At 41.3% G+C, this 27,412-nt stretch overlaps 2 protein-coding genes across 3 annotated transcripts; both read right to left on the bottom strand.

The window, feature by feature from the left end:
* Positions 1-292: 292 nt before the first annotated feature.
* Positions 293-6,917, bottom strand: LOC136431220 (fibropellin-1-like). Of its 2 annotated transcripts, none has more exons than XM_066422533.1 (11): positions 6,785-6,917; positions 5,956-6,321; positions 5,346-5,462; positions 4,752-4,865; positions 4,082-4,195; positions 3,584-3,808; positions 3,154-3,273; positions 2,693-2,824; positions 2,290-2,403; positions 1,702-1,779; positions 293-579 (listed from the first exon to the last, which is right to left on the bottom strand). In XM_066422533.1, exons 1-11 carry the CDS (start codon positions 6,843-6,845, stop codon positions 464-466), a joined length of 1,557 nt encoding a protein of 518 aa, XP_066278630.1. In that variant the 5' UTR covers positions 6,846-6,917; the 3' UTR covers positions 293-463. The 2 variants fall into 2 exon arrangements, with proteins under 2 accessions (XP_066278630.1, XP_066278631.1); XM_066422534.1 differs by lacking the exon at positions 293-579 and adding an exon at positions 693-911.
* Positions 6,918-9,236: 2,319 nt separating this feature from the next.
* Positions 9,237-26,633, bottom strand: LOC136429467 (kinesin-like protein KIF3C). Its single transcript, XM_066419297.1, has 18 exons — positions 26,383-26,633; positions 25,362-25,669; positions 24,881-24,995; positions 24,092-24,239; positions 22,417-22,631; positions 21,689-21,865; positions 20,966-21,096; positions 20,340-20,457; positions 19,243-19,351; positions 18,108-18,237; positions 16,973-17,195; positions 16,120-16,247; positions 15,413-15,602; positions 14,608-14,740; positions 13,769-13,899; positions 13,054-13,243; positions 11,530-12,733; positions 9,237-10,784 (listed from the first exon to the last, which is right to left on the bottom strand). Exons 2-18 carry the CDS (start codon positions 25,585-25,587, stop codon positions 10,390-10,392), a joined length of 3,963 nt encoding a protein of 1,320 aa, XP_066275394.1. The 5' UTR covers positions 25,588-25,669; positions 26,383-26,633; the 3' UTR covers positions 9,237-10,389.
* Between the last annotated feature and the right edge of the window lie 779 nt (positions 26,634-27,412).

Raw genomic sequence — 27,412 nt, 5'->3', positions numbered from 1 at the left:
GTGCGTGTTACTCATTCTTTTATGCATGCACATGTATTCCTTTTCATGACGAATAACTATAGCTACAGGTGTACCATACTTTACTACTGAAGAGCACTAATTGCAACTTGCGTTCCTACTAATTACAGCTACTAATCCCATATCAGTATTTCAACGTCTGTATGTGGAAAATTATCTTCAGATAAAGCGTCTGAACCCTTTTATTTCGTATGTATAGGCCACAATTGGATCAAAAACGGATCTATGCGAGTATATATATTTATAGTAGAAAATCAGTCAAAACGCATAGAAATTTAATCCGATTTGCTCATTTATTTTGCCTTCATCATAATTAAATACACATAGATTTCTTTTGTCAGTCATAAGCCGTAACAAACGAACATTACATGAATTCATGTCAGAATACGGTAAGTCTCCGAGTCGTTTTAATTGTGTACATTCCATCGAGAAGCAGTGGCGATCGTTACTCCGGCATACACATGAAGGAGGACCCTTCGCCCTCAAGGCACAGGAACCCGGCAGGACAGTTCGAGTTGTCCAAGCAGATGTGTACAGGTTCTCCCAGGGACCGGCCGGGACCTTTGAGGAGGAAAGATGGTCGTCAATACAATATCTGCAGTTATGTATTAAAGACCAATTGTATGCTTTGACCCCCGCCAAAGGGATCATAGTTAAGCGAATATGTAGCTGAGTAATAGTCTGACGGTATGGAGAGTCTGAAGGTTGGCTGCATTAAATGCTGAAGGGAAATCGGTTGTGCGAATGTGGTGGCCGCGTGCCTGTGGTGGCGCCGGGTCGCTACACTGGTGGCGGCGGTGGCAGTAGCACGGGGTGCCGCAGGGTGTTGCACAGAGTTCTAAATCGTTTCAGAATGTCCCCTCTTATCTTGAGATCTGCCCGCAATTCCGGCTCTGAAAGAACAACAAGGACGAACTGGCATCCGGCACGTTTGCCTCGACTCAAGAGAAATACAACTGACGGCATGTGTAAATGTCAAGACGTACAAGTAGACACAAGACTAGGGAAAATTAACATTGAATGGTGTATCTTCTAAAACGGCACTGAACAGCTTTAAATTCCTTCCTTCAAGCATCAGGGAGCCATGACTTACATACTATGCGACGAAAGTCATTCAGGATGTGCTTACCCAAATTGAAACTTTTTTTGAGAGGCTATCTCTCCCTGTTGAGGACTGCTGTAACTAAATTCAAATTTGGATGCTTTCGAGCATAGCCATTGCTCATTCCACGTTAACGGAGTGGTGGAGAAAACGTTTGGAATTGGAACTTAGATTCTTTATTTTGGGTTTTGCTGGCAAGACGGTAACATCGGTCACGAACCTTTTATACAATGATTTGGTCTGAAATGCTAATAAGTTACAAAACTTTCAGAATCAGAACCGTTCTACATATTTTATACCATCCAACATGATTTCATTAATATTCCAAGGGATCCAGCTGCAAACTTCGACACTGTTAGGAGCTGTCAAATGAAAGAATTTAACCACAGAAAGGCAGTAGGAAGAAAACAAGACTGTACTGATTAAAAACCTGAAGCACCTTACTTGTGCTTATATACCACTTAGAATGTAAAGTCGGCACTTATCCAGGTCCCAGGACAGGGGTGGTTGAAAAAAAGACTTGCTAACGTTGAAGAAAATGGAATTTAAAATCTATCAACTGAACGAAAACGTGAACTTACTTGTGCATGTGAAGTAGTATGTGAAGTCGTCACAGCGCCAGTTGGCGGGGCAGGGATCGGGATTGCACAGGTCCACATCTAAAAATAGAACATGGCAGCGTTCTGATGATAATGTGGCTTATCAATAATCCACATAGTTTAAACCGTTTGGCGTTACTGACACCAAATCATTCGAGGCCTCTCAGGGAATTAATAGCGGGAGTCGCTACTGATTTGATACAATGCAAGTGTAATTAAAGCTAAATAAAAAAAGACAAGATTTCAAACGAACACATGGTAAAAAAAATGCATTCAAGATGGCAAACAGGTTATTGAATGAATGAATGAATGAAGACCTTTATTGCACATTTTGCCACAATGTGCTAAGTACAGGTTCAAAACAAAACATGAACAGATACAGCCAACAGATACAAAATAGAATTATCATTAGATAAATTCAACTTCACCTCGCTTGCCACTTATAGTAGAGATAAAAGAACAGATATGTTCCACGATGGAGGGTTTGTCTAGTTGCATTAGGAAAATGATTTTTTTTACAGTACTTAAGTGTATGAAAAAGGTTATTGGAAGAAAAATTGTGCCCAGTACCGATTTCACAGTTGTCTCCGTCGAATCCAGTGGGGCACGAACAGGAGTAGGAGTTGACCCCTTCTGTGCAGGTGCCTTGGTTCTGACAGGGAGCCGAGCTGCACTCGTCAATATCTGCAAAAAACAGACAAGGTTTGTACTATGTCATTCGTGTGCATGCTTGTAATACCTTTGTCTTCAAGTGGTCATCAGTACGCCGAGAAAATTGTCAAAGTACAGAACAGAAAAGTCACACGTTAATCATTCACAAAACCCCAAACAGCAACAATTGCGGTGTAAAAGAACGTGCTTTCTCATTGACTAGATCATAGAACTTATTTCAAACACTGTCCCAACTGACTGAAAAAAAGCACAAACTTAAAGACAATCTTTACATTATAGCAACAGATCTAGAGGAGCTCACCAGTTTCACAGGTGTTTCCAGCATATCCCGGTGCGCAGTCGCAGAACGTGTGGGCCGACCCCACCCCGCCGCTGAAACAGGTCGTGCAGGTTCCTCCGTTCTGACAAGTGCTCGTATCGCAGGCAGTAACATCTATAACATATGGCAATATTACAATACAGCTTCTGGTACAGATAGATATCCCCTTTCTTACAGACTATCATTTCATTCCAACATTTGCATTTCACGGTCGACTGAAGGTTAAACTCATGGTCGACTGAATGTTAAACTAGTACCAAAAACAACGCACAAGTACTAATTTCTGGGGAGGCAAAAATGCAAAATATTCTACCTGTTGTATGTTGTGGTGTCTAAAGAACTGTCAACAAGAAATATGTAGAAACTGGCTATAGCGAAGACATACTTTCTAAAATAATCTAAAATAATCAAGATTTCATGAAAGCACTAGTTCCGACACCCACCAGATTCGCAGATATAGTTGTTCAGTCCGCTGCAGAAGGCCGAGTTCAGGTCGTAGTTTCCGCTCTGAGCCAACATGACACACAGGTCCTCAGGCTTCCCGGGCATCCACCGCAGTTCACCTGGAAAAAAACGTTCACAGAAGAACATCTTGTGAGTCATCCGGCACTTTGAAACACTACAGACGATGACTTTACAAGCTCATTTATGATCTATACAAGTTACAAGGTTGAGCAACGTGCATCGGTCGCTTGCAACACTTTTAAGCAGATTCAGAAAGGATGCACTGATGCAACAGTCGAACGCTTATTTACGGTTGGCGATGACTTACGTGGTTACTTGAAATGTACCTTCAAATGTTGCACTGGTTCTCTGCCTTGCTCCAAATGTGGAATAAAAAATACGAGATATACATCATGTAAACAGACTTACCACTGATTGCAGAGGCGTCCGCGTACTCGTAAGTTGATCCTGTGCTCTGCAGACCGATCCAGTGGGATACTGCAGTTCCCTGTAGGATCTGCTGGCCCAGGTACTCCTGCTCGGTAAGGGTGGTGACTTTGGTCAGGTACCCGCCGAGCGTCTTACAGTATCCGTCGGCATCGGAGAAGCTCTTCGTATCCGTGGAGAAGCGGTAACAGCTAACGTCGTTGAGGACTGAGGACATAAAAAATAATCATGACAAATCTTTCAGCTATAGTACGAAGGTGAGTGCGTACGATATATGTTTCCATTAATCAATAAACAACGTTTGAAAAGAGTAATACATTTTAAGTGCCAAAATAGCAGCACATCTCTAGATCTGACGTACAACAGTTTGTACGTATAAGTCAACACTTTGAATATGAAGGCACCACAACACGTCAGTGGAGCAAAAGCTAAATAATTAGTGATCAAGAATTAGAAACGGATTGGGTCGGACTGACTCACTTGTTTCGCAGTTGCGACCGATGGCACTGCCCGCGCATGTGCAGCTGTAGCTGCCAGGTGCGTTCACACAGGTGCCGCCGTTCTCACATGGACTGTTCAGACACTCGTCAACATCTGCAAAAAAACAAAAAAGGAAAAATGTATCCTATCTGCATAACGTGACGTCAGAGATAGTGGATTGCTCATTCCTTCATAAGGACTGGAGTTGACCATGCGAAAATTTGGGTAAATCAAAATAATTGTGTTGGAAATTGCAGTTCAACTTTGATACAGAAGTAAAGTCAGATATGCAAAGACTAGGTGTAACAGACCGTTTGGTGTAATATGACCAGCTGCTACGCGCCGCGTGCCTGCGAAGCTGGTGTGTTACGCCTGATGGCGGTTATACCGGCTATATAGATACAGATACAGATACGCATGTCCTTTCCACGTCTTTCTTCAGTGCCTAAGTAGTACTGTCATACTTGATCATTTAACAGAACGTACTAGTGTTTTATAGACAGATACTCAGTAAAAACTGAAGACTTTGCTCGTCGTACGTACACGCTAGAGAAATCCGTATCCAGAGGAAACAGTCTACGTGGCGTAACCGTGCAAGAGGGAAACGTCAGATAAAAGAAGGAATCGGCCCAAAACAAACTTGGCCCAGGCGTAGATGTCACGCACTCACCATCGCCGCAGTTCTGCCCAGTCCAGCCGTCGGTACAGCTACAGCTGTAGCTCCCAGCAGTGTTGGTACAGCTGCCCTGGTTCTGACAGGGAGTCTGCAAACATTCGTCCACATCTGTGGGGAGGGAGGAATAGAACAAGTTCTAAATTTGCCAAGATAAAGACTATGTGCTCACGTTAACAAAAATCCCTCCAAGGCAAAATACTTACAACAAATGTACATTAAAGAACAAAAGACTGCTTTTAGAGAAAGCAAAAATGTGGTAGAACTGCAAATATCATATGGCCAAGGATTTCTGATTTGATATGTCTAATGGAATAAAAACATTAGTTTCGCAATTGCGTTTGACAATGCGGAATAGTACACATCGATTTTGCAATCAATTTAGCTTGGTAAGACAAAGAAGTTATAAAATTTAGAAGTATAAAATTTCAAGGCCTCACTTAGTACTTCTGAAGAAACGGACGATTTTACATCGACCATCGTTTTCCTTTTGGAAACGTTTGACATGCTCTAACATTAAGTAGATTCACGGCTACAAAACAATGAGTGACAATCAAATTATTAGATATCAGAGGTCCAAAAAAAACGAACCCGTTTCGCAGTTGTCGCCAGTCCAGGCCGCCCAACAGTCGCATGTGTAGCTTTCTCCAGTGTCTGTGCAGGTTCCCCCATTCTGACAGGGAGACTGGGCACACTGGTCGGTGAGATCTGAGAGAAAAGTAGTAAAAATGCAGTTCAAGTTTATGTTTGTCATTTATGGATGCGTGCTATGCATTATGTGATCGGGACAAAATTTCTGATTGATACAAACCTATAAGAATAGCCATACTCAAGAATCTCAGCTTTGCTCTAACGGAAAAGAATATCACATACGTGTAGAATCATAGCCTCCGTCGACGTTTTTCAATAGAATGGAATACGTTTTGAGTTGGAAACTATCGCTAAGTTATTATAGATTTTGTTGACGCCATAGACATCATAATTGTAATCCCCTTGTAACCATGCTGGTGGGTAATTGTATAATTACGCATGTAGAATGTTAGCGTGTTCAAGAGACATTTATCCAATGTGGAGCAAAGACGTCAAAAGAAAATCCTGTATCTAGCAGATAGTCACTAGCCGAGTTTGCGTAGCATATTACGCCGAAAAGACAACATACTCACAGCAAACAAAAGCATTTTCAGTAACATTTCACACGTACCTCTAGCGCAGAGGGCGAACCGGTCGCTGTAGCCGGTCCCTACGGCGCACCAGCTGCCTGTCTCCGCCCCACAGGCGGCGCCCTCCGTCCAGCCCGCCATGAAGGTGTACACCCCCTCCAGCGCGGGGCAGTAGCGCGGGTTCATGCCATTGCACAGGGCCTGGGAGATGTCTTCCATGGGGTGGAGACAGCCCGTCAGCCCGGTCTGGACGCAGTCGGAAGAGGAGTAGGCACAGCCGCCGTCTCCCGGGCACGGCGTGGCTAACCCGGCCCCCTCACACGTGGCCTTCACGTTGGCTGACGTCATGGTTCCCGACGCCTGCACCTTCAAGTATTCCCAGGTACCGCTGGTCATCAGGGACTGCCCTACAGTCATACAAGTGGAAAATGTTGTAGGCACATCTTTGTAGGCACACACGCGCATTTAGATACATATAGATATATTGTATAAAGGAGGACCATTGGTGTACCTACCGATAATTTGAATTTTAAGCCCGGCGACCATATTGGCGGCCGCGGGTAATTTGATTACAGCAGCAGCATGTACACGTGTACTGGAATCCAACATGGCGCAAATGACGGCCTGTATATATGTATCCCCCGGCATTAGCCTTCATAGTTACATATATGTGTCAATGAGGGCTTGGAATCCTCGGCACACGACTCCCTGCATACGAATTACATGTCATATGCTTGGAAAGTTCAGAAACAGACCATACACAGCCTTTTTTTCATACGGAGCATTGAGGGGAACTGGCCGAGCGTTTTGAGCTATACAAACTGGGAAATATGACCGGCAAATGAGCATGTACGCATTGAGCAAGCTTACCTCTGGTGGATGTTAGGGCGCAGAGAAACACCGCCAACAGCATGGTACATCGTGGACCCATCTTTCGAAAACGTCAAACTCACAGATGGCACAGAAAGAACGTATGGAATCCGCAGCTAGTACAGGCCTGGATACTCTTCGTGTGTTCGACTGTGGCGTGGTCTCGGCTTTATATTCAGGTTTGGCCAGGTGGTAATGTACAGGTGTGCTCGGAAGGCCCATCCGACAGGTGTCACTGTTTGACGTCTGTGATCCAATCAGTCAGCCCACGCGCGCTATTGGCTCAAACAAGCAAGATGATTTCTAAAACACCTGTAATGAGTTAGAGTTGTAGAAGAGATGCTTTATAGTCCGATTACCTAACTCATTTACCAACCACTCATTGGCTTCAAGAAAAATGTAAAACTCAACAACTGACGCCAGTAAAATACTTTAGACTGGTTGTAATTTCCATCGTCCTAATGTGTACCATCATACTGTATTGTATTAGCCTTCATGCATCCAAAAACAGTTTGAGAAAGAAGCACATTTTACGTACATTGACGTTCACTCCATCATTGTCCTTGTTGGTCCCTGTGACTTTGTTAACGTTACACAAGAAACAATGAACTTGTGCTTTGCTGCATGTCAATTTCGTTTCGTGTTTAGACTTTTTTTCGCCAGTTTCATTTTCTTTTTTTCATGTACCTGATAATTGCTGAGGATAGTGATATACCTGCTGCATGTAACTGGTTTAGGGACAGATATATGGGAGAGACTGCTGTCTTGGCTAAGAGTTTCACTCTCTAAGACATGTCTAGTTGCACTATTCATTATTTAGCCTACAAGAAGGTAAATCACTCCCTAATAATTTATTACCATATACAGTAGAATCCGCTTAACTGCACCACCCATTTGTCAGCGTTTTTAGTGCAATTATCCGGCTGGTGCAATTATGCGAAATGTCCTGCTGGACCGCACCACCATGGGCGAGGGGGTGTATTGTTAGTCAGAAACACTAGCACAAAGATAACAGACGAAATTATTCAGTTATTAACTTTATTTGTTGACCCTTTGCCGAAAATAAAGAAATGACTACGAACCTGTTTTGATTTTGCATTCTTTCATTTTTCTATGCGATCGACCGCCTTACAACACACGTTATGCTTCAGGGGAGGCATTCTGAAACATCGTCATGCCACCCATGGGATAACAGTTTCTGTGTTACATTACGTAGAGTGCAGTTGTCGATTTACGTAAATCATGTAAAGTTATCGCAATGAAACTAGGACTTGAAACTAAAACTTGGTTACTGATTACGGGTGACCCGCCCGGGACCTCCCATACGATTCCTATCAACGTAACTGTCAATGGAGACCGCCTTCTTTTGTTACTCAAAACAGTTTTAAACATATTGGCGGTACTGCGCCTTTACATCGGCAGGTATCGGCTCATTTGTACCGCGTTTGCCGATTTTAGCGCACCTTTTTAGTTAACTTGTCGAGGATTTTTGAAAAAAATTGGTGCAGTTATCCGGCATTGGTGACCATGCGCGGTGCAGATATGCGGAGTCACTAACAATGCAGTGAATGGGAACCGGTTTTGGATATTGGGATTCGGTGCAATTAAATGGAAGGTGCGTTTATCCGAGGTGCAATTAAGTGGCTTCGTCTGTACCAAGTGAACAGCATAATACAATTAAGCCGATAGCCCACATACTTGAATAGTTACTCGTCATTTATGGAGGGCCTGCATAACATTTAAAGGCATCCAGAGCATTTTATGGGGCTTGAAACTTGAATAAGAAACTCCAATTTCTAGTCATTCTTACACATAGTAAGTTTCGATAACACTATACAAATACATATCAACATTAAAGGAGCAAAGATACGATGTCGTTGTGTAGTGAGAACTGATAGAAAATCCAAGCCCTAATAGACTGATCCTGACTGTCCATCATAATTAGCGGTTCGACCAAAGAGAGAGTGACTACATGTCCGTCAAATATTTGCATCATTATGTTTTATTTTGCATTCCTACGTTTTGACGGAGGTGGGCGGGGTTATTGTATCGGTCTATTTACACAAGGCGCGTGGAACTAAAAGATCACCATGTAGCTTATTTTTGTGCCACTTTTGGTAATCCGTACGCAAATGTGGTAAACGATGGCATTAAATGTCAATTTCATGAATATTACAGCAACTAGAATATTTCCAGTTTTGAAGCCTCATAAAATGCTGTGGGTTAAGGTACAGCGTCATCGGTGCATTCCAGCGTAATTGCCACCTGGATCAAGCGTGAAGCCAGTCTGCCAAACTTCACATAATACGTAGCCGCTGCCTTTCTGAATTTATTTTAGCGTTGAGCGTTCACGGTAACCCCATGCAGGCCCCCATTATTCCATAATCAATTATAGTCAATACATCACGCCTAAAAGTAACTATGGCATGCAGTAAAACACATAAAGAGGGACTGAATCTTTGTAAAGTTTTATTAACCACACCTTCATTTCTTTACTACAAAAATATACTACTTGCTCTCCATATTGCTTCATTGAAATATACTCTAAAATACATTAATTCGTTCTACACAATAAAAATATACACATTCAATAGGTCTATCTAAAATCTTGGTCATAAAATATAAACTCTATTCAATTTTCATCAATTGAAGCTTTCAAGCAATACACATGGACATAATATATGTATGTACATAATATAGACCTGTCACGATTTACCAGTACTCAACTCCTGCATAGGTCCACTTCGTGATCATAGGTTATGCTACTTCTGCTGACTTACAAGCATGAAGCTGAAGAAGCTTCTAGCTTCTAGCTAAAACTAGACTACTTTGTTACTTGATAAAACATAGGCACAGACTTTGAAGATATTAGTTTTCCACAATTTCGGTCATCTTCTACCGTTTGTTACATTCCTCTGATGCAAAGTCATTTTACAACGGTTACAGTAATACTCTCATGTGCCCCCCGAGTCTTCTCTATTGATTTAATGAATATTTCTTGTCACACTTCAGAGAAGACTCAATGAACTGTGCTTTCCAAATCGTGCATAAGACATCTGTAGAGGACACTTATATCTCCCGATACTGACACCGAAACACAGTGAGGGAGTTTTACTCAGATGAAAGTAAGTCTATTAAACAACTATCTGTACCAAAATCAATCTTCTTTGCCATATTCAACTGAGTGAAAATCAGGTCTCAGAAAACAAACTTGAGATAAAAGCAACAAAAACCTTGCAACAACATGAAAGCTAATTTCAAGCAGCTTTTACTCTACTTCTGTGCCTCCTCCATGCCAGCTGTATTGTCTCTGCGGCAGTACTCTTCTCTATTAATTTAATGAATATTTCTTGTCACACTTCAGAGAAGACTCAATGAACTGTGCTTTCCAAATCGTGCATAAGACATCTGTAGAGGACACTTATATCTCCCAATACTGACACCGAAACACAGTGAGGGAATTTTACTCAGATGAAAGTAAGTCTATTAAACAACTATCTGTACCAAAATCAATCTTCTTTGCCATATTCAACTGAGTGAAAATCAGGTCTCAGAAAAACAAACATAAAAGCAACAAAAACCTTGCAACAACATGAAAGCTTATTTCAAGCAGCTTTTACTCTACTTCTGTGCCTCCTCCATGCCAGCTGTATCGTCTCGGCGGCGCTGCGCGCCCGTCGTATCCTCTCCACGCGCTCCTTCTGCTCCTTAACCGTGTCCATGTACGTACGCTCCCGTTCTGCCTCCTTCTCTGCTTGGATCCGTCTGGGCGTGTTCTCCTCTATCATGACGGTGGTTTTGACCTTGGCTTTGGTGCCTCTCACGTCTTTGTGGGTCTTGGAGCTTGTGCGTTGAGAGGGAGAGACAGAGCGACTTTTGTTGAGGAACTGGAGGAAGGAACTCTGGGAGGGACCTTCGGGAGTGGCGGAGTTCTGGGTTAGAACTTCTTTAGGTTGTCCTGCTGTTGACTGGTCCAGTGGTCCATCCGAAGGGAAATCTCCTGAATACACATAGAATTACATGTTATTGAATGACAAAGCAAGGTACACATCTAATGTCAATACCATAACATACATGTCATTGAATGATTAATCATGGCTTTATGCACAATCTCTGAACACATCTAATGTCATACCATACCATACTCTCTGTAAGAATGTCCCAAATGCTCATATCCTGATAGTGGAGAGCAGATAGAACTAGGGGGCCAAAACCCATACCACTTACTCTCTGTCCAAAGAGCTATCTACCACTAAAAAATCAGTTCCATAGCTTGTCCAGAACACGAGATATCAAAACAGGAAGTTCCACTGCAGTACCGTAACAAGCCGCTAGGGGACCCAAAATCTAATAATTTCCACGTCTCATCAAGACCTAACCCACCTACCAAATATGAAGACAATCCATCCAAGCCTTCTCGAGTTATGTTGTACGTTACAAACATCCAAACATACATACAAACCCTACCCTATGCATAACCTTCTCGGCGAAGGTAACAACATCAGATACATATAGCTTTAAGAGTCCAAGTACAGAGCATGTAAGTGATTGTAGTGAATAGTAGAAGGCAGAATTAGCCAGGTCTGCAGGAAAGCAAACTGTACAGTGAAAAAGGCAATTGATTTTAATGTATGGCCTCAATCAGCCTCCTCATCAAAGAAAGCAATCACTATTACTGAAATAATCAAAAATGAAAGGGTAGCATTTATTCCAGGGAAAGAGTTTGCATAATCTTTGAACCTTACCATCATAACCGTCGTCCCTGCCTTCGTGTTGAGACCCACCAAGGTACCTGGACAACTTTCCCTCAAACAGAGCCTGTGTGGCCTGCCTTTCTCGCCCTTCACCTTTGGCAGAGCTGACTGCAATACCCTTGCCGGGAGTCCCACTGTACCACGTACCATGGCTCTCTGCTGTTATGGGACGTGAGTCTTTCGTGTAGTGAGTGGAATCTGCATCGTCGTACATGGTAGATTCGCGCGACAGCCCCAGACTCTCACTGCTTGTCACACTTATAACACTTGATATGCCAGACTTTGGTTTCTTGTTGTAAACAGATCCTTTGGATAAGTTGTTTGCTGTAATTGGATCTCCCTGTTGAAGCATCTCCTGCAAGGCTGAGTCAAAGGTCTTAGAGGACAGTGAGAACTGGCTCGGGTCAAAGGACAAGGCACTTTGCTGAGAGTGTGAGCTGCTTCCCACTGAAGCTGAATGGTTTCTGCCTCCCTCAGAATAATATGTCTTTTGGGGAGAAGGTTTCCTTGTATCTCTTCCTGAGGGTTTTGCGGCGCTGTTGGACAACTCTTTGGCCGGCCGCGACGTTGGTGTTTCAAACAGCTCTCCTTGCTGCCTGGGCTTAACTGGAAGAAAAGCTCCCTGGGAATTCCCGTACCCTAGGGAATGTGGCTTCCATGCAGGGATATTACCACTGTCGTCCTTGGAAAATTCATAAGTAGAATTCAGATCTCTTGGACTAGTAAGAGTTTGGTTCGTAGCTGAGGATTTTAAGTCATGGTGGTTGTCACCAACGTCTCGAAAACCGTCATCGTCGCAAGACTGAGTCATAAATGTCTTCCCAGCCAAGTCCCCTTCTTTCAAGCTGCCTGTGTTGGCCGTGCTGCGTGTGCTCTCGTTATCTTCAATCGTGTACAAGCTGTTTGGCCTGCGTGGTACGTCAGACATTTGATGCCCTGAGTACGGTACGTACACACTTATGTTTATGTCCTTACCAGGACTCTGTGAATGGTCTGCTTCTGAAGCAGGTGAGGTCCCAGCGACAGAGTCAGACTGGACTCCGGAGCCCCCCCATGCAGTAACCGGCGGCCTCTCCGGCCCAGAACCCTTCAACATCTGTTTCAGAGCCTGTAACTTCTGCCTTGTGGCCGCCTCCTTCAGCTCCAGCTGTTTGCTGATCGTCAAGACACGCTCCTTGTGGATTTTCTTCTCCTCCTGTTTGACAATTAAGAAGATTCAGATTAGGATTATGTTTCTATTACACGGCAGATATCAGTACAAAGCATTACAACCTAAAATATTTAAAATTATTTGAAATATAAGAATGAGCGATAAAAATGAAACACTATCATTATCAATGTTAAACATCACTTGTGATGAAATACATTCTAGTTATGAAATATTTAGAAAAAAAGGGGCACTGAATGAAACCTGGTGCGCACTACCATCTGCAAGACCTCACATTCATTACATGTTACTAAGGCATTCACCACTTTACAATCTGTATCAATCTTTTCTATTTGCAGCATCTTTACCTTGTGTTGTTTCTTTTGCTCAATTTTAAGCTGCTCCAGGACCTGCCTACTGCTCACAGCGCCCCCTCTCACTGGCACTGGTACTGCAACTCCCTCACTGCTCCCCCTGGACTTGGCGCTGTGGACTTCCCCACTTGATAACAGGGGTGGCCCGTTCTGCCCAACAGTTGAAGGTTCTGACAGGAAGGACCTGGGGATACATGCATTAGAAATAATTTATTACAGCACTAACAATTTAATGTGAAAGTGGACTTTAATGTGTTTCACTGTGCGCCAGCCAATGTTAACTTATTCCATGGAAGCTTACAGCTCTACAACACATGTTTATGGAACAGGCTGCCATTGTGTCAGAGAAGAATACTTGATATCGGGACATTTACCCGATGCATCGAAAGCAGGCCATGTTTAAATATGAATATAATTACATAATATTCCAATTGTCTTTCTTGTGTTTGTGTATTCAATTGTTGTTGCTTTGTTTTAAGCCCAGTGCTACTTGAAAAACCTGGTCATAACACCAGAGTCTATAATTCCTAGTAAAACTCAATAAAGTGAAAGAGTTATACTACAAGCAAAAGAGTTAAAAGAAAACTAATGGTAGAGAACCCAACTAAAACAAATAATTGAGTCTGCATGATTATACATGAAATGTTCAAAGTGACAAAAGTCTATATATACGTATACAAACTCAATACATACTGTCTGTTACTCTCACCTGTAAGACTTGGCACTGGATGCCTTACTAACATTGTCAGTGGGAGGAGACAGGGCAGTCTGGGATTGTTCCTTGGCCTCCATGGCTACCAGGTGCTGCTGTACCAACTCAAGTCTCCTCTCTGCCTTGTTCTGCACAAAAATAAGACAGACTTGTATGGAGACAAAAGACAAAGACTTGGTTTATCTACTGTGCAGGTGTGTACTACTTTTGTTGTGCTTCCTAAGTACAGGTTAATCCCCTCCAAATTGTCTGAGGTAGAAAGAGGTTTTTCCAGTCTAACAAGTAATGTTACAGCTTTTCCTTAAAGGCACCCACAGTATTTTATGAGGCTTGAAAACAGGAAATATTCTAGTTGATGTAATCTTTATAAAATTGACATTTAATGACACAGTTTACCACATTTGCATGCAGATTTCTTATCAAAAGTGCTCATAAACGGCACAAAAATAAGCTAAATGTTGATCTTTTAGTTTCACACGCCTACTGTACATAAACCAATAGTATAGCCCCGCTCACTGCTGTCAAAATGTAAACATAAAAATGCAAATATCTGACGAACATGCAGTCACTCTCTCATTGGACAAACTGCTAATTGTGATGGACAGTCAAGATCCTGTAATGATGCTCCTTCAATGTCGATATGTAATGGTATGAAACTTACTATGTGTAGGAATCTAGAAATTAGAGTTTTTTATTCAACTTTCAAGCCTCATAAAATGCTCTCGTTACCTTTAAAGCTAGGTTAGATTCTTCAAAAATACTGGTAAGAAAATGCATTCGTGGAGAAGTGGCTGTAAGTAAGATACAACTTAGTGGATGCAAAATTTGTAACCTACCAGAGTTTTCTGTAGCTGATGTTGCACCAGTTTCTCTTGTGACAGGGTCTCATCATCTGTCTGGATGTGCTTCAGCTGCAGTACATATGCATGCTGCCGGGCGAGCTGCTCCTTGGTGAGGAAGATCTTACTCCTAAAGGACAACACCAACATTGTATTAATGATTTGACTCTGAGTCAGTTTTGCAATTTGTCCTGTGATGTATATATCACCTGATATCAAACATTTGATTCTTTTGTGATTCTTTTGTATGAAGCTAACTATTGCTGATTGACAACTTTTCCCGTTATCTAAAACGATAAGTCTCAATGCAAACTCTATCAAGGTACTGTAATTCTTGTTTCTTTCACTGTAACTTTGTATTCACTGTTTTCACTGTCACCTCTGTACCGTGAACTTAAAATCACTGTGAAAAAAATGTTTATGATTCCTTCACACATCCGTTCTGTAAATCACTTGCCGCCACCATGAACTTAAAGTTCAGTGAAAAGGTCAAATTTCCTTGTGCCGTGAAATTTTGCTACCGTGAAGATAAAGTGAATTACAGTACCAAATTTTCCCTCAAAGGTTTTCAGGAAAATACAGTCAAAACTGCCCAAGAAGACCACTCAGGGGGCTGATTAAGTGGTCTGTGTGGATAGGTGGTCACTGTACACAGGATTCGCATGCTGCTTGTGTCAATGGGAAACATTATCAAAGTTGCTTGCCAATGAGTAACTGTTTTTTGGTGTATCTTATTACCTGGAAGTCTAACCTTCATCAACATAAAAACATAACAGTTACATGTAACTGTTGCAATACTCACTCAAGTTCCCCCCTGACCAGCTCCAGCTGCTGGCACCTGATGTCCAGCTGAAACTCCTCCAGGTGTTTCTTCTGCTCCAGGTGCTCCTCCTGGCTCTTTTCCAGCTTCTTGCTGATGGTGCGAATCTGTTTCTCACGCTTCTTCTCGAACGGCGTCTTGTACTGCTCCTTACGTCTGGGAGACACGGGTTCTACACAGGGCACAAAATGGACTGTTAAATTAAAACTAGACATTCATACAAACTAGACTTGGTCTCATAGGAATAAAACTTGATGCCAAGGACACATATCTTGCAATATGCAAATAAAACATCCCCAGGGGTGTACCCAGACATGTCCGGACATTGTGCCCTTGGGAAAGAGAGAGAGAGAGAGAGAGAGAGAGAGAGAGAGAGAGAGAGAGAGAGAGAGAGAGAGAGAGAGAGAGAGAGAGAGAGAGAGAGAGAGAGAGAGAGAAAACGTCTTGAGTAGCTAAATATCATGAAAAAACAATGTTCGTGCATGGGAAGTCAAGTCTAACTTTTTATTAGCATGAAAGCTAATAAACATCCATCTATATCGAAGAACATCATGTCAAAATGCAGACTTCCAAAACTTTTGGCAACCCTACAGCCTTCCTCCCACTACATCAGAAACATGCATTGATGACCTTACAGATCACCTTTGGCTTGTTTTTATATTGTTTAATATTAAAGAAAGAACAATTACCAGATTGTACAGACAGCCTGGTAGTGCTGGCAGGGGTGGCCACTTCCCGCGACGTTCCACTCTTTAGCTTGTCTGCAGACATGTCAGACTTGTGCTGGGGGGTAGGGGCACTTCTGGTCCTGGATTTACTGGGGAAAAAGGCAGGGTTTAAATAGCAGTTCAGCACTTTGGCAAGTAATGATACCTTTAGTATCATTTTGCAACATACTAGTAGTTGTTTAAGCCAGCATCACTCAGCATGGAAATAGTCTGCAAGCTCTAATGGAAATATGAGGTAACAATACAGCCATTGTCCTCTCAATCACTTTTCTAAGTACGTTTTAGAGATTGGCCAATAGTTTCCAGGTCACTGAGCCCTGTCAAATGTCACAGCCAAGGGTAGATTTTAAGGTGAAAAATATGCTAGACTCTCTGACAATTAGGCTACACCAATTTAATTTCTTGGTTAATGGATTGTTTTTAAATCTTAGCAAAAAAAAATCATGAAAACAGAAGGCTGGGGTGAAAACTTGCACCTGACCATGTTCACTCATGAAATTGTGTGCACCAAAGTACAGACTTTCCTCTGACATTCTGTTTTCCTGATAATTTTCCAATCTAGCATTTTTTTCAAAATTCTGTTAACCAAGAAATTAGAATGGTGTAGCCTTAAACAAATCTTTAAACGACACTAAAGGTGATTTTTCATACCTTGCAGACCTCTTGGCGCTTCCTTCAAAGAGACGATAGCTACTCGGCTTTGTCTTGAGTCTTGACGGGTGTCTTGTCGAACCCACTGCTGACAGTGAGCGGCAAGTTGGAAAACAACACAAAAGGTAGTTTTGTCTAACTACAAAAGGTAGTCATATCATACCTTGCAGACCTCTTGGCGCTTCCTTCAAAGAGACGATAGCTACTCGGCTTTGTCTTGACGGGTGTCTCGTCGAAGCCACTGCTGGCGGTGAGCATGGTCTGCTGGCTGATGGGTCGTGAGGAGGACTCCAGCGAGGTCTCCGACACCCAGCGACCCATCCCCTTCAGGACAAGCTCCCGAAGGACACGCAAACACTCACGGAACATGTACGGGCTGTTCACTCCTGGAACAAGAGAAAAACGATTTTAAGAAATAGTTGCTAGGAGATGGCACTGAGAATAAGACTGTCTAGACAAGCAAATAGAAAAGTTTCACATCTGTGTCAGTACCTACATGGCAGGAAAGGACCAAGAAAGTACCTTGGAAAACAATGGACATCTGAGATGAAACTCAACACTGTAACAGAATCTTTTTAAAGTGAAAGTTGTAACCACGGCATTAATTTCATAGCCATCTTAAATCAGCACTATGAGCTAATAATTACTGGCAAGTATAGGGGTGGATACCGGTTCGCTGGACCTGATTTGGACCTTTATAACATCCAAGAACCGAGTCCAAAAAACCTGAAAGCCAAAAACCTGGGTCCAAAAAAAACGGAACAAGGTACAAATACATTTTTCTATTTTGTTTGATAAGTGTTTTGAGTCTCCCCTCTGACAAAAAAAGGCATCTAAATATATAAGTGCAACACTCAAATATCAAACACTAGTTTATCTTGAAAGTCTTCTCACCAAGAAAGGTTTATAGTTGTGTGCGTCAGTATCAATTCTCTATGCTTAATATTGGTAAAATAAATCAAAACATCAACCAGACAGGATCAGGTCCAGGTTCAGGTCCGAACCTGAACCTAAATCTCTGGACCTCAACTTGGACTTGGACCTTATTAAGCCAAACCGGTATCCACCCCTACTGGCAAGTGAAATAACCATGTTCATATAATGAATAACATCTCCACACTGCAATGGGACTGGCCGACGGGGCATTTCCTGTTAAAATAAAGGTTATTGATTGATTGATTGATTGATTGATTGATTGATTGATTGATTGATTGATTGATTGATTGATTGATTGATTGATTGATTGATTGATTGATTGATTGATAAGGCCTAATGTTTGTCGTCCTTAACAAACTGACCTGCAGTGACGGGGTCGTTGACCTTGCCCACCAGGAAGGCCTGCATGATGAGAGCACACTTCTTCTTCTCCGCCTCTGACAGTTGGACAGCCTGCAGGGGGTCTGACTGGGAACTGTCCTTGTCTGCCTTCTATCACGGAGGGAACAATGACATTAGAATATACAGACGAGTTGAGATTTTGGGGGAGAAATATGTTCTGGTTTGATGAATCTTTTTTTTATCCCTGCCATTTACAACATATATTTCTTTTAGAAACACTGAAATTTGGAAGCAATTAATATTATTATTACAAATGAACTACATTGTACCTAACTCTTGACTTACATGCATGGCAGAATGGCAATTAGCCTTAGTCCATTCCAAGACACCGCAAGGGTTTTATAATAATATTTGTAATAATTTTGACAAATTTGTAATCAAAGAATATCTGACTGACAATAGTTCTAAATTTTTCTAAAAGATTGAATATAAAGATATGAATTTATTTGAATTCAATTAGATAATTTAGATATATTTTGAAAGTAACTGCACAAAAATCTCTTTATTTACAATTATTTCTAAACATCTATGTGATTCTTTCACTTTTGTAAATATTTACAAAAAATGGTAGAAAATGGTTAAGAATGGTAGAATGGTGATTGCCCCCATAAAAGTAGGTGCTAATCTGGCCCTTCTGTCTGCTTTTGTACATCTTTAGACTTCACTGCAGGACACTGTTGGGTCCTTTGTGCAAAGCATTCTTCCCTATACTTCGCAAGGATGTGTGAATTGCTTTCTTCCCAGCCCTCTGACTTACTAGTATTTATAAAGATGTTACAAATAATGGTAAAAAATGGTAGGAAATTGTAAATAATGGTAAATAATGGTAGCATGCCGTTACCATTATTTAGAAACTGTTACAAATATCATATTGCATATGATGAATATTTCTTAAGTTTAAGAAAACCAGAGAAGTATTAATTTTATAACTTGAAATCACATTCAAAATATTTCTTAAGTATGAAATCTCTCACACAAATAATTACAATAGATTGAAAACATTTGTAAATTATGACAATAACAACCCTCTTGGTGACTTGGAATGGACTCTAGTCTAATCAGCAAGGATAATGAGATATACAGTGTGACTCCTACCTGTCCTGAAGGTAGCCCAGCCTTTAGACAGCTGACTTCAGCCTCCAGCTCTGCTACCCGCCTCTTCAGTCTCTTTATCACCATCTTGTCGTCCAACTCTTCATTACGACTGGAAAAGGGCACAATAACAGGAATTATAGAGACTGGTGTCACAAGGGATTTCATTTTTTTCACATTAAGACCCCGTTCACACTCATTTTTTTCAATCGCGATTGAAGTATAATCGCGATTGTTCGATCCGATCGCGATTGAACGCAAAGAAACTTTTGCGTTCACACTGCTTTTCGCCATGTGGATTAAAGTACGCCGTGATCCGATCGCGATTGAAGCACGATTGAAACATGCTATCGGCGATCATCTGGTAAATGTTGTTGTTGTCCTTGTTGTCCTTGTTTTGTGTCTATTTTTCCGCTAGACATTGTCACTTGGTGCGGTAAATGTCCCTCTTTCGGTGACATTTCCCCAGTTTGGCCTGCACCTCCTCTCTCCCCCAGATTGCGATGAGGACCCTGGTCTCCTCATCGCGCCATCTGCCACCAGCTGAAGTTGCTGACGGAGTTTTATTCTTCTTCTTGGGCATTGTTGACGATGAAAAGTTGTTGTTGTAAAAGAGCGATCTGACGCGCGGATTGGGTTTGTTTTCCCGCGCGATGCGAACTATGACCCCACGTACCCGCATGTATGACCTCCCACCCCCGGAACCAGCCGAAATCTCCGCCGATCGCGATGGAATGAATCGTAGTTGTGTTCACACTCAAAATTTGATAGGATTGGATTGGATCCGATCGCGATTAATCCAATCAAACTACCTCCGGAGGTAGTTACAATCCAATCGCGATTGGATCGTTTTGGATCGTTCCAATCGCGATTGGGAGCGTTCACACTGAAAAAATCAATCGCGATCGGATCGATTCAATCGCGATTATACTTCAATCGCGATTGAAAAAAATGAGTGTGAACGGGGTCTAAGTAAATTCATTTGGAGCAAACAGAAAGATTAAGGTTGTCAATGATTGAGAAAATATTTCTACAAAAAGAATTTCTCTTGTAAGACTTCTATTGCTGCATGATGAAGGAGAATGACGTCCTGTGCCCACCTGGCATGGTTGGTGATACAGGCCACCCTCTGTGCAAACCTGCAGGTAGACAGGGTCTCTCCCAGGTTCTGATGCTCCACGGAGATGTTGGCCACCATGGCTGTCAGACAGTTCCCTCCTGTGGGCAGAATCAAAACATTCACCTGCAACCTTCAGTCCTATAAATTGTAAAGCCAGTAAGTCTCCAATAATTATTCAGCCAATAGGCTGCCATTGTTTGCGACATGTGTGGATGTGACAATCAATAAACCATTACTACTAGAAAAAAATAATTAAGACTACAAAGTAGATAGTCACTGTGGCAATAATCCTTTCTCTGTGCTGTTACCATTACTGGTGCACAGCGCAGAAGAAAAGCGGATCCGCAGAAAAGAGCTACTTTACAACAGAACTGAGTCAGCTTACAGATGTGATTTTTGTGGCAGAGACTGCCATTCTCGTATAGGGCTGTTTAGCCATAGACGATGCTGTAGGGCTGTTGTGAATTAGGATTTTACCATGGTCAATACTCAGACCGACGGAGGCCAAAACACGTATTATATACCATTACTGTTGCTGACGTGTGTGCTTGCATAATTGAAGGCTTTGCTATATTCTTTTGATCGTTTGTTTCTACATATACTCACCCAGACTGTCCCTGAGTACCATGGTGAGTAAGGAGTTCCTATAGGGGATGTGCCTCTCCCTGTTTCCAGTGCTCACAGTGCTGAAGGTGGACATGGCCAGGGACACCAGGCTGAAGCTACTGGCATTACGACTGGACAGAAAAGAAGAACAATGCAACTTCAAAACAGGTCACTGACATTGTCACAATTTCAACTCTGTACATCCCAAGATGCCTCTTACAATTTCTAAAACAAATGCTGCCTTTCTTGTTGATACTACATGTACGTAAACCTTTCCAGATACAACCTGCCATTACCTCATACAGTGTTCGAAATACCCACCTGCAGTTTGCAATTTGCAGAAAGATTTTCAAGATTGCAGAAGAGAAATGATACAATCTGCAATTTTGCAGAATGAAAAAATCAGAATCGGAATTCAATAGTTCTCAATTTTTCACACACATGTATTACGTTTTTCCTGTTTCAAACTTTGCTTGTAAAAATTAAAGATAGAGTGAGAGAATAAAAAATCACAGCAATGTATGTTGCAAAGCTAGATATAATATAAATAGGCATTATTAGTTGAGAAGGTTGTAGTATGGAGGCTTGTGTATTTTCAGGAAATATTTTCAAATTGCAGAACAAAATTTTGTCATTCTGCAATATTTCAGAGCACTGAAAAAAAGTATTTCTACCACTACTCATACCAGAATTGTTCTTTCCCAGCATACAACCCTCCCTTACCTCATTCCTGAGTTGTCCTTCCCAGCCCGCCGTGCGCCCTGCTGCAGGGCCACGATGACCTGCTCCAGGTGATGCAGGGACAGGTTGATGAACTTGGCCTCCTCGAGTCGAGCGCCGCGGGTACCGGATTTGGACACTCTCTCACTCCCGGCCAGGTCAACCAGGTGGAGCTTAGATCTACAGGAAGGAAAAGTCTGTTAGAGCAACAAATCTCAACTCACTCAGTCTTCTGATTTTTCACAGGAAAATGACAGTAAAAACAAAAACGAAAATAACACTTCAGAAAAATACAAAAGGACATGGATATATGGTAAACCTATACTTTTATCATTGCCATAAGCCAATATGCTTTATAGTCAAGTATCAAGAGTCTTTATAACAGAACAACAGGAAAACTACAGTTGAACATCATTCTTTGTCATGTGTTTTGAGTTGCTTTTTTTTTAAAATCTTTTTCTTTTACTGAGAGATATCAAAATTCAAAGAACTTAAATGGCCAAATAGAGCAATTTCAAGTCTAAATAAACTGCACAAACAGCATAAATATCAATTGGTCTGTCCAGCCACTGGAGAGTTGCTGAGGAGGACATTAAACCTTCCCACTGATCTTCAAAAGCAAAGAAACTGTCAGCATCCATCCATCCACATATCAAATTACATTAATCTTGGGAAAGACACATCCACAAAACATCCCATAAGTCAAGATAAGATTATCATGTTGTAATGACCTTGTGATGACTTCCGACCCTATCTCCTTGGCCTGCAGCTGGATGGTGAAGACGGCGTGCGAGCGCGACGACCGCCGGTTCATCGGCGTCTCCGCCACCTTCCTGTTAGCCTGGCCCTGTAGCAGCAGACTCTGGGCCACGCGCTCCGTGGAGGCCAGATGGGTGGACAGGTTCCGGACTACGTAGTACCCCTTTCCTCCCTCCACTACAGACACCTGCAGATAGACAGACATTTGTGTTGTTAAAGGCAGACTAAACTTAATTTCGTAAAGCATACTGCATTATTTTAAATATACCACTAAGACCAGTTCTGACTTGTTTTACACTAGTCCATCATAGATTAGCGTTTTTACAACATTTCAAATTGGTGGCCTGGTGCCTGTAATACTCAATGAGTCCAAAGACGGTGACGTCAGAATCCATCAGAATCCGAAAGAATCCGTCAGAATCCGACTGTTACGATCGATGCGTGTTCTATAGAATAGATTCTGGGGCCGAGTCCGATTCTGACGGATTCTGACGTCACGGTCTTTGGACTCGTTGAGTATTACGGGCACCAGGCCACCAATTTGAAATGTTGTAAAAACGCTAATCTATGATGGACTAGTGTAAAACAAGTCAGAACTGGTCTTAGTGGTATATTTAACATAATGCAGTATGCTTTACGAAATCAAGTTAAGTCTTTAAACATTAGTGATGAAATAAACATTGAAAGCCCTTCCACCCAAATTATGGTACATGTACCGTGTTAAATGCAAAATCTGTTAGTGTTACACCAACACACTAACCAGAATTTGATTCTCACCATCTTAATCATTAATAGTTTTCAGGCATAACAGCTAAATGTTATAGATATATAGATAAATGTCATGATACACAGCTAAATTGTACCAAATTGTTCCCCGGTGTGAAAAAAAATTATAATAATAAACATATTATTCACCCAGCAGCCAATCATAAGTCATTTAAACAACAATATATCTAAATATATGTACATATATATTGTACATGTATGCACACAAAAAATGGCCGAAAACAGCCAAAGAGAATGGCAAGTCCACCTTACAAAATCTACACCAAATTTAAAGAGACAAAAACATTATCAAGCAACATTTCCACAATCGACAGACAGGACCTTAATTTAGTGACCACCATTAGTATTAAGAGTGCATTCCTTTAACCAACACACATAAACATTATCTACTAGGCAAAAGTTCCTACCAAATAGCCTATATGTATGTATTGTCCTGTAAAACATGAGGAGAAAAAATAAAAAAGATCATTATCATTGTAAGAGAAATGATCATAGTAAGATTTATTGATTAGAAATTTGCATGATATGACAGTCACTTTAATATCTGGTCTGAATTGTATACTACATGATTGTATACAAAGCATGAACAAAGAAATATCATGATCTCTACCAAAGCGTTTCCTCAACAATACAAAAACGCTTGTAAAAGTCAGGTAACTACGTTCAAAACTAAAATGTATATTCCTTAACCTGCCTATGTCAAAATTCCTTTGTAATGTCTTGTCTTGGCTAGCCCTTTGTAATAGCAACAGGCTAGTTGGACAGCCCCGGATTTTACATATTAGGCATGCTGAATAGCGAAACCATTGAATAAATAAATATATAAGACCTTGTCATTACAATCACATCAGCGCTTCCCACCTTGCTGAGCTGAGGTACCACTCCCGTCTTGCCGGCAGGGTTCAGTAGATCATACCCCACCTCCTGGTAAATCTCCAGGTACGACACCTTGACTGAGATCTCCTCCTGCTGACGTTCTTCAAGGGCCTTGTAGATCATGGACAGGGCTCTACGAGGGGGGAGAACATGAACACATTTCAGCACACTTTAGGGCACAATATACATGTAGCAATTTTTTTGACAACTAACCCGTCATGAAAGGCAATGATAAACAACTATTGGAAAAACAAAAAAATGCTGCAGCATCGATCTCTGGTAGTCTTGACCAAGTTGTCTTGCATAACAGCACAGGATGTGTATTAAATATACTGTAAATGCAGAAATGTACTAGGTGGTTTTATGTTCGCGGATTTCGCAGTGAAATTTCAGCGCGAATTTAAAACTACCGCGAAACTTTTTGCCTACCTATGACCGTAGCACTTAACTATTGTTTCAAACGTGAACGTAAAACCACCGCGAACACTTTTTCTCTCTACCGCGAAATAAAAACCATGCGAACTTAAATGCATTTACATTATACTTGTAAAGTTAGTAGCTATAATATAGTGTTTTTAGACAAATTTTAATTTTTTAAGGTAATATTAATTTAACAACCAGTCACAAACACTAAATAAAGAAGGATCATTTAATAATAAGCTTCAACCTTCTCCTTGCTAACTCACCTTGTAACCCATACAAATTTGGTGCCAAAAATTAGCCCCCGTTTGGAAATGATGACTTTGAGTACAGAGTGGCTTCGCCCTTCCTTACCTCGGAGCTAGCCCCCTGTCAGCATATCTTCTGGCACCCCCCTCTACAGTGTAGGTTTTCCCTGAGCCTGTCTGCCCATAGGCAAAGATGGTTCCATTGTATCCTGCAAGGAAACCTGGTAGAAGAAGAAGGAATACATAGTTTTGATATTCATTTGATGAACAAACTCAGTTATCTTTTAATCTTTTACACAGCAATTTTTCAAAGTAAAAGATTGTACATTGGCTCAGCTACTAGTAATCAAATAGCAAGTCTAGTAATAGTATATATGTATTTGTAAATAATTTGCATCTGGGAATGCATCTATAAGCAGCAACACCTGTGCTGTAGTGCATTGTGAAGAATTACCCTGAGGAAGGCGATAGATGGTCACCAAAATTTTGGTTGCATAAATCACTTGTTTGTGTACAGAGAGTCTTCTTAATTTGATTTTATTCAGTGACTTCCCAACCTGATGAAATTATTCACAAATGTAACCAACCTTCCACAATATCCCTGGCCATGGAGTCGAACACCTCCTCCTGAGACACCTGTCCATCAAACACCTGGTCAAACTTGAAGGAGTGAGACAAACCCCCTCTCACTCCGGAGTCAGCGAACATGGACGTGTTAGGGACCTGGACGTCTACCGTTTTGCTGGAGCTTTCCACGCACTCGGAGATGCGGTCCGTTGGACGAACACGACAGAAGGTCCTGATGTTTGCCATCGTCAACTTTCTTCTAGGGTCTAGTCCTAACTAGTTGTTCATTACTGATGAAGCTGCACTCTTCCATCTCGTTACTGGTATTCTAAATAAACATAAGATGCAACATGGTACAACCTAGTACTAGTACTTATGTTGTCTTTCAGACACCGGATTTGTTAACAGGTTTGAAAGTAGCTTTTGATACATCATCTGATGATATCAAACCTCCTTGATGATATATAATGGTGTTTTATAAACATGGTATAATATTATCAAAAAATTGTTAAGTTGATCAAAAACATATCCCTAATCATTATCATATCAATGAATGATGTTTAAATAATAATTGGAAACTAGTAATGATCTGAAGTGCAAATTGTGTTTTATTTTCAAATTCAGAGTTCACAAGTATGAAAATCGTTCAAATAACAGCGAAATAAGTATGCCTGCTGACACAATATAGGTGCTTTGAAAATACGGTAGCTTGGCACAACAGTATCCTTAACCCATTAATAAGAGCAACAAAAACTGTTGTTGTTGTTGTTGAAAACGACAACGTTACAAAAGTTTAAGATTAATTGGCCAAAACTTGCACTTCTTTTATATGAATGCTGTACTTCTACGTACTGTTGCAATTTTTGCCCGTCCGTACGAAGAATGATAATGAAGAAACGGTACGGGAGGGAGGGGGTGAGGGGTGTCACGGGTCAGAACACCTGTTGAAAGAACACCGAACCAACATAATTTCCTCTCCTAACACATTATCCTGAATAAAGCTTTGCCTCTAAAAAAACAAGGCTTACTTCAGTATCATACCTTCTTTACTACAACTTTCTTGGTGGATAGTTGCACGTAGGCTTCTTAAACGTGTCCCCAACTTTCTTATGGAGGCTCCCCGTCGAAATCCGTTAATTTTGGAGTATTTCTGCCGCTAGACTTTCCTAAACAACCGAAGGTCGCCATGATTAAACTTGGACTAGTCCATGGTCGAGGACATGGGGGTGCAAAGCATCTAAATGATGTCAGGACAACTTTCCTCTTTTCTTGTTTGTAAACAAAGTACGATTTTCAAGTTAATGGTCTAAAAATAGCCTTATTTAATTAAGTCAATTAATTTGAGTGCATTCTAGACCACAGTAATAATTAATTGGCCCTAATTTTGGTGGTGTCCCCTGGGGCTCCCATGATGCACTACGCCAGGGGCTTTGTGTGTTTGTTGTGGCTGTGTTTTGGCCCAGTTTTCAACAGGATACAAAGAATAGGGCATGGATACATAGCCGGATACAATGTACGGTACACCAGAGGGGGTGGTTATCAAAACCTTGCAGCGTTGGTGACAGTTTGTATCATAATGACTAGAGGATCCTAGAGGCCCTAGCAACCACTCTACATTCTGGATAATCTTTTAACCAATGATGTTTAAATTAAAATCAAATTTGATTTTAAACAACCTCGTTTTAACCATGAATTGTTTAATAGAGGCAAAAGAAAGAATACAGAACATATAATTGAATTGAAAGCACTTAAAAGAATTGGCTTAGATGTTGGGTAATGTCTCATTCAGACCACAACTGTTCAAATAAACATGTTTTGTAAACTTTGCCACTCCATAATTACAGAACTTTTGCCAAGAAGCAAGCTATGTAACAAAAGGTTTCACCCTCAATTTGACTTCAAACCTTTGGAATAAACTTTGATGCTATCTTAAGCATCAATATTGCTGTGCAATCCTCTGTGTGGAAAAAATTGCAAAAAAACCAGCTACATGGTGCCCCCCCCCCCCCCCTTAAATTTTACTTAACATATCCCTTGATGAACCAACATTCACAAGTTGATTTGTTGACTT

This window comes from Branchiostoma lanceolatum, chromosome 3, assembly GCF_035083965.1.
Source record: "Branchiostoma lanceolatum isolate klBraLanc5 chromosome 3, klBraLanc5.hap2, whole genome shotgun sequence".
NCBI lineage: Eukaryota > Metazoa > Chordata > Leptocardii > Amphioxiformes > Branchiostomatidae > Branchiostoma > Branchiostoma lanceolatum.
Note: the sequence above shows the minus strand (reverse complement) of the source record. Positions and strands in the feature narration are given on the sequence as shown.